This window comes from Convolutriloba macropyga, unplaced genomic scaffold, assembly GCF_964194025.1.
Source record: "Convolutriloba macropyga unplaced genomic scaffold, txConMacr16.3 SCAFFOLD_3505, whole genome shotgun sequence".
Taxonomy (NCBI): domain Eukaryota; kingdom Metazoa; phylum Xenacoelomorpha; order Acoela; family Convolutidae; genus Convolutriloba; species Convolutriloba macropyga.
This window is the reverse complement of record NW_027452322.1, coordinates 12,701-25,000: the sequence shown is the minus strand read 5'-3', so window position 1 is coordinate 25,000 and position 12,300 is coordinate 12,701. Positions and strand designations below refer to the sequence as shown.

Here is a 12,300-nt window from a genome sequence, read left to right as displayed (position 1 = left end):
CTCGATTTTCCCCTAATCTGTGTACTACCAAGCCATTTGTAACTATGTTTAGTTGAATTCAATATTAAAATTATTATTATCTTTATTTTTATTATTAAAAATATTATTTTTATTATTATTATTATTTTTATTATTATTATTATTATTATTATTATTATTATTATTATTATTATTAAATTTATTATGGTTATTGTATATATATATATATATATATATATATATATATATTTATGTGTGTATATATGTATATATATTCTAAGTTTCTTCAATTTAATTTAGATCCTTAAAGTGAATTTCAAAATTTTATTATATCTATGTTTTTTAACATCAGTAAATCTTCAAGTACGCCTTAAAGGCCTTTATGAACTTATGAACTGCTTTCTTTATTATTATTATTATTATTATTATTATTATTATTATTATTATTATTATTATTATTATTATTATTATTATTATTATTTTTATTATTATTATTATTATTATTATTATTATTATTATTATTAATATTGTTATCCTTATTTTTATTATTATTATTATTATTATTATTAATATTGTTATCCTTATTTTTATTATTATTATTATTATTATTATTTTTATTAATATTATTATTATTATTTTTAATATTATTATTATTATTATTTTTATTATTTTAATTATTATTATTAATATCATTTTTTTTATTGTTATTATATATATATATATATATATATATATATATATATATATATATATATATATATATATATATATATATATATATATATACATACATATATACTTTGCTATACTGATTGGTTTCTAAGTCTCTTAAAATTAAATTAGAGATCCTTAAAGTGAATATCAAAGTCTTATTATATCTATGTTTTATTAACATCAGTGAATCTTCAAGTACGCCTTCAATGACTTTATGAACTTCAGGGACTTTCAATTGAGTTGTCTGGTCTCAACCCGATTCTGGATTGTGCGATAATGTTTCAATTTTTCGAGAGACATAAAAAATTTGGCAAGATATCCTAGTATTGGTCTCTTCTATGTTCACTGAACTGATATAATCTAGTTAGCACCTAGTTTAAATTCAATTAAAAAGTAGGCAATCATTAATAAAAAAATGCTTTAACTTCTTAACTTCTTTACTTAAACTGAACTATAAATAATGCTGAATTCAAAGTTTTGTATTTTTGATGAGTCTAAAAGAATTGTTTTAGCAAACACACACACACACACACACACACACACACACATACACAAACAAACAGGAGGGAAAGTTCAGGATAGAAAGTTTTTAAATCTAGAAACTCAATTTTCCCCTAATCTGGGTACTACCAAGCCATTTGTAACTATGTTTGGTTGAATTCAATATTAATATTATTATTATCATTATTTTTATTATTAATAATATTATTTTTATTACTATTATTATTATCACTATTATTATTATTATTATTTTTATTATTATTATTATTTTTATTATTATTATTATTATTTTTATTATTATTATTATTATTATTATTATCATTATTATTATTATTATTATTATTATTATTATTATTATTATTATTATTATTAATTTTGTTATTATTATTATTATTATTATTATTATCATTATTATTATTATTATTATTATTATTATTATTATTATTATTATTATTAATGTTATTATTATTATTATTTTTATTATTTTAATTATTATTATTAATATTATTTTTTTTATCGTTATTATATATATATATATATATATATATATATATATATATATATATATATATTTATACTTTTTATATATATATATATATTTATATATATATATATATATACTTTGCTATACTGATTGGTTTCTAAGTCTCTTAAAGTTAAATTAGAGATCCTTAAAGTGAATATCAAAGTCTTATTATATCTATGTTTTATTTACATCAGTAAATCTTCAAGTACGCCTTCAATGACTTTATGAACTTCAGGGACTTTCAATTGAATTGTCTGGTCCAGACGTTCTCGATTTTAAACATAAAAATTTGTCGGCCTATTCGATTACAGAAAGTCAAAATTAGAAAATTTTTGAATTTGAACTTCTATATTTTCTTTTTCCTTGCATGATTTTCACACAATTGAGTTATTCAAAAATGATCATTTTTGAATAAGGAAATATTAGTTTTGAAACTTAGTTTTGAAACGTTAAAAATTGTCGTTTTATTGTTGTTATGCTCGGTTTTAGAACAAAACCAATCAGTCAAAAACAATATTCTCAAATTTGTATTCTAAGAATTATTACAAATTAATTAAGTGGGGCAAAAAAATTTTTTCAATCAGTTTCCAAAATTTGATTTTTTGTGCTAAACATTACAAAAAATTGGGGTACTCACATTAGGATTTATTAAAAGAAAGTAAAAAGAACAAATGTTTTTAACATGTAGTTCCTTTAAAGTGCTATCTTTTGAAAATATAATTTGATATCTAGATGGGACTCAACATGGGAAAAATGTAGCAAAATAGTCTGCAGATTAATCCAGCTTTTAATTTCCATCCCCTATTTTTGTACGAAACAAAAGAAGATTTATCTCATTTTTACAGCCTATAGACCTACCTTAGTTGTTTAAGAAAAAAATATATACTAGCTGAAATTATAATTTGCGCAGAACATAAAAAGTATGGCAGGCGAAATCGTAGCATTTAAAAGAATTTTCGTTAACTAAAATAAGTAGATCTAGAATAGAGATTAAATGGTTTAAAAAAGCAATTAGACAAAAAATCAATTCAAAAAATGAAAAAAATGCGAATATCAATGTAAAATTGCCGCATGTGAACAAAGAACTTTAATCAAGAAAGCCGATTAGTTTCAAACATTATCAACTGTAGGCAAAATCTTTCTCTCGTTTTCACATCCACTTTGACTTCATTTCTAGTTTTGGTGTATCCAATTTCACTTTTCCAATTTGACTTCAAAAATTGTAAAAATTTGAGAAGAGATCTTAAAATAAACGAACTTTTTCAAAAAATGAGGAAATCTATCTCAGATCAATTAATCAATTTTTCTCATAGAAAGCCCAAAAACGAAAAAAAGTCGAAAAGCGGCAAAAGAAGGCCTAAATATTCACAAAAAAATAGTTGAAAATACAAATATTGCTTTACACGCGGCTGTTAACGTGTGCAACGAAGAGTGCTATAAGTAAAAAAGAAGTTGATAGTAAAACATGACTTTCTTGTGTATCGCCTTTGATTCTTTCAACATTGAGGCTCGCTAATGTGCGTTTGCACATAATGTTCCGGCCCCGCACATTCTTGACTTAAATGGCTACCAAATAAGGAAGAGATAGAGAACTTCCAAAAACTTAAATATCGTTCAACAAACCACTAATTGAAAAAAATTAAAGCCACGTTAGAGGGCCCATGAAACTTGTTATGAATAGGACTACTAGAAAAGACGGATATATTTTGTGTAGACCCCAGATCTGTGGGCTTATATATTCTCTGACCCCCAAGCGCACTTTTTATTTTTTATAGAAATGTGCTATATAAAAACATATAATTTGTAACTGCGCGCAAAGAACACAGGTGGGGGAAGATTAGAATAAATCCGAAAAGACAATAATAAAAATCAAACTAAATAATTTACTACCAAAAATCGATGTCTTTATAAAAAATAATAATAACAAAACCAAACTCCCATCACAAAAAACCCAAATAGAACAAACTAATTTATGCTTCACTAAAAAAATATGGGGCCTGTCCTCAATGCGACTTGGTAACAGGTCGACAAAAAGATGAAAAAAAGAAGAAGCTCAAAAATAGGTGTGTAGTTTTGAAAAAAATTTCTTTCGAAGAGAAGAAAGTCATTAGATAGTAACTAAAATCAGTATTATATTCAAATGTATCTCCATAAGAAACAATTGACACCTTTCATTCACCAGTGTACGTCATAGGGCTACATCAAGAAAGACAAATAACTGCAGAAATTAAAAATTCTATATAAGTTTGCGCGAAAATGGCGATGAAGCTGTCAAAAGCATAAGTTATTTTTACTAAGAATATTAAAAGTATTCATTTGCGCATTTTTGTTAAAGGCACTGGGGCCTACTTATAATGTTTTAATTCAAAAAAAACAAAAAACCTATGAAAACAGAAATCCTACAAAATAAACAGATATATCAAAATCAGAAATTTTTTGTGAAGTCTTGTAGTAACAAAGCCGAAAAACAAATGGTTGCAAATTTAACCATTATAAAGACTAATTTATAGCCCACTGGAAACAGGTATTGACATGTTTTTACAGAGAATAAGCTACAAAATTATTTTAGAAATGATAGAGCTCAAAAATCTAAAAAAATTTTGAAAAATTTTTTTCAAAACTCATAACAAAAAACGGACTTCAATAAAGCGAGATGAATTAACTTGCAACACCTCAAGAAGCCAATTTTGCCTGTCATGAGAGAAACTAAGTCGCAATACTGCATAATAACAAAAAAGACAGGCTGAAGGCAGAAATTCGCAAAAAGTGTTACAACACCACAGTGTTGAAGGCGCTATATTTATAAGATGTTATCTGCAAGAACTTTAAATAATCACTTTCTTTTGATCTGAATGTTAACGGGTCTTCCTTATAAATGGACCACGTAGAATTGACAACAAAAGAAGCCCAAAAATTGAAATATATCGGAAACTAAAAACTTTCTTATGAAATTAATTGCACGAAGCCATCAGACAAAACATATAACCGACAGAAAATATAATGTTCGACTGATCAAAAGTTGTTGAGACTTCTTGTGACTTCTTGAGATTGAGGTACAACAAACAAGCAAAAATGAGACAGTTGAAAAAGTTTTTTTAAAATTTCATTTGGAAGTCATTAAAACAAATAGCTATGAACTGAAATCTTTAAACAGGTTCAATTGTACGTCCTGGAGGATCATTTGGGACAATCATTATTATGTATATGCCGTACAACAACACATTTTTAATGAGAGAGAGAGAGCTGTGTCGCAGCCCATGAAGGCAGTATCCATTCAACAAAAAAGTTTAACAGAATCATTTGCATTCTTTCGACGTTGTGCATTTTTCCTACTATGCTTTCTCTCGATTGGACATGTCAATAATGTGATAGATCGGAAAGGATACAAAAGACACCCAGACAAAAGCTTATAACTCACAGAAAATGAGGTTTTTACATTCTTTACAGAGACTACGCAAGAAATTGAGAGAAATAGAATCAAATGGAGGCAAAGTTCAAAAAACCAGCGACATTTATAACAAATATATTCAAAATCATAATAGGCACCAGAAATCTACTCAAGGCCTTGTCTAAGTTCACCTATTTCTCTTGAAATTTTGCAAAAACATTTGATCAAAGCTATAAAAACCGTGATCTTAAAAGTCTCAGACCATAATATTTGTTCGTAGGGCCTCTTTTTTTGTAAACAGTGTCTGTCAATAATTGAGCCCTAATTTAAATTTTTTGTCAATAATTAACCTAAAAATCTATAAATTCTGAAATATTATGAGAGAAAGCTGCGGCCCAATAAAAGTTAAGAAAACGATTGTAAGGATCTATGGTGATATCAAGATCAGCCCTTGCTACGCGTATAAAAAAGTCTCAATTGTTCAAATGGCTGCAAAAAAATTTCAAACGAATTTTTCCTGTATATCCAATATAAACTATGTATTTCTTATAAGTATGGATTTTAAATTTGCAAAAAACTGGCAAAATTTTAGTTTCAGAAGACTTTTAAATCCAGCGGGAGCACAACTAGCACTCTTTTTTCCAGCTTACAAGGAATATGACTGCAGTTTCTAGGCGTCTACTTCCAGCAATTTTAAAGAGAGTGGGCTAAATTTGATATTTGATCCCATTTCTGACGAAAAAAACTCCGAATTTTGAAACAATTAGCATAAGTTCTAGCCAAAGAACTTGAATCGAACAATACAGCAAACCTCCTCTATCTTCAAATTTAAAACCAATAACACTACCGTTAACTATTCTGCAAACTTTTACATATTTTTGTCGTCAATTTTGCAGATTTTTACATTTATTTGCAAAATTGACGACAAATGAGACTTTGAACGTTACGGAGAATTTGAACGTTGCGCGGTATTTCGATCGACTGATAACAAAACTTAAAATCTTGATAAAACCCTGTAAAAAAGGGAAATTCAAAAAATCTTGTTAATTCCATGTTCTACGCATGTTCTAATGAAGATTAGAATCTACGACGATTATATCAATCGGTCAAAAAATGGAAATAAAAAAATGCTTGATTATATAGTTCCTTCCTTCACTAAAGTGGGTGGGAACAACAAAAGTCATGATCATAGATAAAATATTACTTGTAGGCTCAACATTTTGGTTATCATGGCTCATTAGAGTTAAAAATATAATACGTCACTGGAATCAGAACCTTCGATGTGTTATATTTTTCTCCAAAAATAGAAATAAATCAGTGCAATTTGGACAAAAAAGTCATTAAAGTAACAAATTTGCGGTTGGGGTGGTTGGATGATGTTGCGGACGTATCATTTTTAAAATTTCTTCTAGATATGCAATCTACTCTTCGAGAGCTTATATTTGGAACCATTCTCATCTTTCTACTATGCAAAAAAAGTAGTGAAATTTACTGAAAAAAATCAGGTTGGCATATATACTCCCCATTTTCTTTGAAAAAATAGTAGGAAATTAGTGATGTTGTGATAAATTGACCTTGAGAGCGGTGCGTGTTGGTTCCTCCCTCTCCTCTGGCTGGTGGAGGTTGTTGATGATGTCAGCGTACATCTTCCTAGTCTGACACAGAGATGCCACTTCTCCATCATCCACCTTGCCAACTGGGAAGTGGATTGTATGGCAGGAATCGTTCGACACCTGTATAAATTTTGATAAGGAGTGGAACAGTCTAAGCTATAGAGACACGATTAATACCCGAAGAGTGACTGGATGAGTTTGTTGCATGGCTGCCCAGGCCTAGGCCTCGACTTATGAAAAGACTTTAAAAGTCTAGTAGGGGGGGCAATATTGACTAGAATTATACGAGCTTCCTAGTTAAAGTCGAGCTAATACCTTTTCATGGGTCGAGCTAAAGTCTTTTCATAACGAAGAAAGTCCAGCTAAGGTCTTTTCATGGTTCCATAATTAGTCTTTTCATAAGTCTGTTTTTTTCTTAAAAATCAATTTTTTTTAAATTTTTTTTTCTGCTTCTGTACATAGAGAAGCAGAACCGCAGCAAGACTAAATAGCTTTGCACCACAGCAGTCCCACTTAAGAATCAGTTGGAAAACTGCTAAAAGCCTTAAGATTTTTGTCAAATCTTAAGATAAAGAGTAATTGAAGCTGTAGTATATTAACACAATACTTGATTCAATGAAACCTGCTAGCTTAAGTGTATTGGTCCTAGGCCCATTAGCCATGACAAAATTTCGGCGTTATTCAGTTTGTTTTCCCTTCCAAAGTTACGAGCTATCTGATTTGAAATAATAATGTAGGTTTTTGAGGGACTTGTGGTTTTTTTCAATAGTAAAAGGTGAAGGAGCATATATGCTGACTCTCTTTATATGCAGTATTCCACGTAAAATGTTAATGGCAAAAAAGCAGACTTATGAAAAGACTAATGATGGACCCATGAAAAGACTTTAACTCGACTTGATTTGCAAATATTGTGTCGAGCTCAAGTCCAGCCCCATTTTTGGGTCGAGCCAAAGTCTTTTGTAAAATTTTGCGTCCAGCTAAAGTCTTTTGCGAAAAATGATTTAAAGTCCAGCTAAAATCTTTTCTTAGCTCAAGTGAGTAGAGTATGGTCTTTTCTTAGTACATTTTGGTCGAGCATTGTCTTTTCATAAGTCTGTACCTAGAACTGCGTGTGGTATCTTTTCAAAATTCTAGCAATTTTTTTTAATTCTGTAAAAATAGTAAGCAATGGTTATCTGGAACTATGTGCTCTGAAAATGAAACATTATTAAGAAAAAGCAGAAAAAATCTCAAATAAAATTTTTGATCAAGATTTATTCAATCTAGAGAACCCACCAAATTTTTCAACAGATAATTTTCTCAAAACAAGAAGAATTTCTATCATAGCTCAAACTTTAAATCATACTATATATTGAGTTCGAGGCAACAAATTTCATGAGAATGCTCCATAATTGACAAACTCAATTACAGGCACAATAAATTTCAGCAGAAAAAATCAGAAAGTTTAAGTTTCAGAATTGGAAATTTTCATTTTTCAAGACAAGACACTATTACCGCTTTGGTGGTAAAAGATTCTATGACCTTTAGTGACTTTTCGAGTTTTTTTAGGACCACGAACTTTGAGCTGTACCAATAATTTTGTTCTTTTTCTTGCTATATAACTTAAATTAGTTAATGACGGTGCAATTGCCTTTCTTTGGAAACACGAAAAACCTAATTGATGTTTCCAATTGATAACTAATGAATTTTCTTTATGGATTCTGTTATTTTCAAAAAGAAATAAAAGTATCTTTACACTTTCACAGTTTTTGTTTGTTTGTGTTGCCTTGTCACTTATTCTCGTTACAATTGATTTTCGTCGTTTTTTGCGCTACCACTCGCATATCATTGTTAATGAATAAGAATGGCAATTGGCTTTTTGGTGAATATTAGATGAAACTTCATGTGGTTTGTCGATGAAGTTTGAAAGAACTGAGCATTGTTTTCAACCTCTGGTTAAATTTTATCCATTGAAGTTTTTTTCCAAATAATATTGGCGAAAAATTGTGTATTGTTTTTATTTTTCGTCGTGTTTTCTCTTAAATCCAATTATTGGATTAAACTTTTTTCTCTTAAACTTTTTATTGGATTAATTCTTTTTCCGCAACCTTAAATCTATTAAATCATCTTTTTTTCACCAATCGTATACAACACAGTGAATAAATTCATTTATCTGAAAATTAAAAGAAAATTAGAAACCAGAACAAAATATAATAAAAAAATTCTGTGGTTTTTTATGCGCATCACGTAATTTAGGCGTTTTAACGGACGCAACAATTAATACCATTTGAATTTATCTTAATAAGACATGAACAACACAAGATTTCGGCAATGGATTGAATTTGCGGAGCTATCAATCCAAGTGACAGTTTTTTGAAATATGATTGAGAATGTCATTTTTAAAGTGGCCGAAAATACTTAAAGTCGAGGAATGAAAAGGAATTGAACCAAATTTCTGTCAAAAATTTGTTTAATAAGAGTGATCGTTTTTTTTGGATGTCTAATTTGTTCAAAAGTAAAACTTGTTAAAAAATGAAAACTGGAGGTTAATGAAAATGATTTTTATTGGCTGTAAGGTTTTTTGGTAATTTTGTTGTTTTTATGATAAACAACAAAAATTGTGACAGTCAAAACAAAGAGTCTTTAATGAAAAACTGCTTTTAAAGTTTTTTAGAGATATGAGTCGTAGTTGACAGAGAGATTATAGAATTCCTAACAATAGGAAGGAAAAAATTATGAAATTGACCAACGCCAGTAATTATCTTGTTAACTATCTTTGAGTAATTAACTAATTAATTCTCAAAGAGTTAATTAATAATTTATTATCATTGAGAAATTCAGGTTCTTCTCTTTGAGCTTATATTCCTCCCTATTAAGTGGAGTTTGAGCAATCACCCGATGGTTATTTTTACATTCTAGATATTTATAAATCAATTATTTAATCTCTGAATTAGAACAACCCTAGTCAAGACCAGATGGTTATCTTGCAAGATCTTCCAAGATTCTTGCAAAAAATGGTTATCTTGTACGATCTTGCAAGAAAATGGTTATTTTGAAAGATCTTGCAAGACGATGGCTATCTTGCAAGATCTTGCAAGAAGAATGGTTATCTTGCAAGATTCTCGCAAGTTCGTTCCGGTCGAGCTCTGCTATCATTGGCTGTTTTAGACGCATTATCTTTCATTTAGCGCAAACTATTACCAAAATATAGTGGAATGAGTTTTCAGAGATCATTTGAAACAAAATTTATACCAGATATCTGTATTTTATTACAGCCGTTGGTATTAATACTGGTTACTCTCATTTATTTACATTAATTCGAGCTTCAAATTTATTGTTTTGCTACTATGGAAAACAATTTACTTTCTTTTTCTAAATTGATTCAATTTTTAGTTTGAGCGGAAGAAAACAAAGTTGATGCTATTTTGGTTGTAATTATGTATCACAATGTGAAAAAAATTGATGGGAAGCAATGTTCGCGTCTCATTTCGATCTTGTTCGATCAGGTTTCATTTATTTGCATATTTGCAAGATGAATGGTTATCTTGCAAGATTCTTGCAAGACAAAGGGTTATCTTGCAAGATCTTGCAAGATAACCCTTTGTCTTGCAAGAATCTTGCAAGATAACCATTCATCTTGCAAATATGCAAATAAATGGAACCTGATCGAACAAGATCGAAATGAGACTCGAACATTGCTTCCCATCAATTTTGATGTATCGTCTTGCAAGATTTTGCCAGAATCTTGCAAGATCTTGCAAGATAACCATTCGTTGTTGACTGGGGAACTCTCGAATCCTGCTCTTTTTATGTATGTCGGAACTCTTTCGTGCCGTTTAAATCATTTTTGTTATTACCTTTTGTTTAATGACTTGTTTTTGACGTTTCTTTTCTAACTGTAATTGGAAGCTTCCATTTTCGAATAAAACTTCTTATAACTGAACGTTATACTCCCATGACTTACTGTGGTTGATCGTTTTGAAATCTTTTTTTTTTCAAACTTTTGCTGTACCTTGTCAAGTGCCTGTTGGTTCTCCTTGAGGTGTCCCTCGTAGATTGCCATTTCTGAGTTCAACTCATCCTTCTTGTACTTGTGAGCTGCTCTGATCTTCCTCAGAGTCTGTTTCTCACTCTCGTCCACCATCTTACGAAGGTCTCTGTACGCCTCACTGCAGTCCTGATAAGTAAGTTTTAATACCATTTTCCCCACAAAAGCGTATGTCAATATCAAAGATCTGCAATGAAATACATATTCTGAACTATTTTTTAAAATTAATTTCCTTCTGAGTCCGCATTCCCTAGTCCATGTCCGACGCTTATCTCGTGCAAGATCTGCAAATGGCGCTTATCTTGAGATGCAAGATCCAGACGCTTATATTGCAAGAGATTTGCAAGGTCTTGCAAGATACACATCCAAACAAAAAGTTTGTTCCAAACACGTGCAAATTTTAATTTTGAATTGTTTCTTGAACAAATTTTCTATCGAGCTGAGCCCAATGATAGAAACTCCAGCCCCTTTTTGTGCCCCCTTTCGCGCATTAATCTAAGCGTTTTAGGGTCTTTGTTTGTTTCTTTGGCTGCTAGAGCCCGTTATCAGGTTTTAGTGTGATCACAGCATATCTCACATTCTTTAGAAGGATCCATTAAAAATTATCTCTAAAAGTTACAAAAAAATGTCCATAAAAATGTCAAAAACGCAAAACTAGCCTATTTTATCTCGGAAACGATGATAATCAGTTGTTGAACATTGAGTTGATTTGAACAAAACACATTGTGATCAGGATTAAAAAATATGCCTATCTGGTCGGCAACAAAAGCAAAACTTGACCACAACAACTGAAAATTTTCAGCAAAAATTTGAAAATTGTTTCGTTCATTTTGTCACACCTTGGCGACAGACAAAGCAAAATTTTCAACAGTAATAGCATACGATATACTACACATACAGAAATCACTATGAGAAAATGCACTTTTAATTTTTTTATCTGTAAAATTTACTGCCTTTTTGACGTTGCTTTTCTTATTTTTTATTAATATTATTATTATCACTATTACTATTATTTTTGATAATATTTTTATCTTTATTATTATTTTTATTATTATTATTATTATTACTGTTATTATTATTGTTATTATTATTATTATTATTATTATTATTATTATTATTATTATTATTATTATTATTATTATTATTATTATTATTATTATTATTATTATTATTATTATTATTATTATTATTATTACTATTATTATTGCTATTATTATTATTATTATTATTATTATTATTATTATTATTATTATTATTATTATTATTATTATTATTATTGTTATTATTATTATCATTATTATTACTATTATTATTATTATTTTTATTATTATTATTATTACTGTTATTATTATTGTTATTATTATTATTATTATTATTATTATTATTATTATTATTAATATTATTATCATTATTATTATTACTATTATTATTATTATTATTATTATTATTATTATTATTATTATTATTATTATTATTATTATTATTATTATTATTATTATTATTATTATTATTATTATTATTATTATTATTATTATTATTATTATTATTATTA

The 12,300-nt window shown here is 28.3% G+C and overlaps 1 protein-coding gene across 1 annotated transcript in view; it reads right to left on the bottom strand.

The window, feature by feature from the left end:
- LOC142357382 (uncharacterized) overlaps window positions 1-10,873 on the bottom strand; it is an 11,667-nt gene extending 794 nt beyond the window's left edge. The window contains exons 1-2 of the mRNA XM_075409032.1: window positions 10,713-10,873; window positions 6,683-6,841 (exon numbers count right to left, since the gene is read on the bottom strand). Of these exons, the coding sequence (XP_075265147.1) occupies window positions 6,683-6,841; window positions 10,713-10,844 (291 nt within the window). The 5' untranslated portion in view covers window positions 10,845-10,873. The remainder of the gene's footprint in view (window positions 1-6,682; window positions 6,842-10,712) is intronic.
- Between the last annotated feature and the right edge of the window lie 1,427 nt (window positions 10,874-12,300).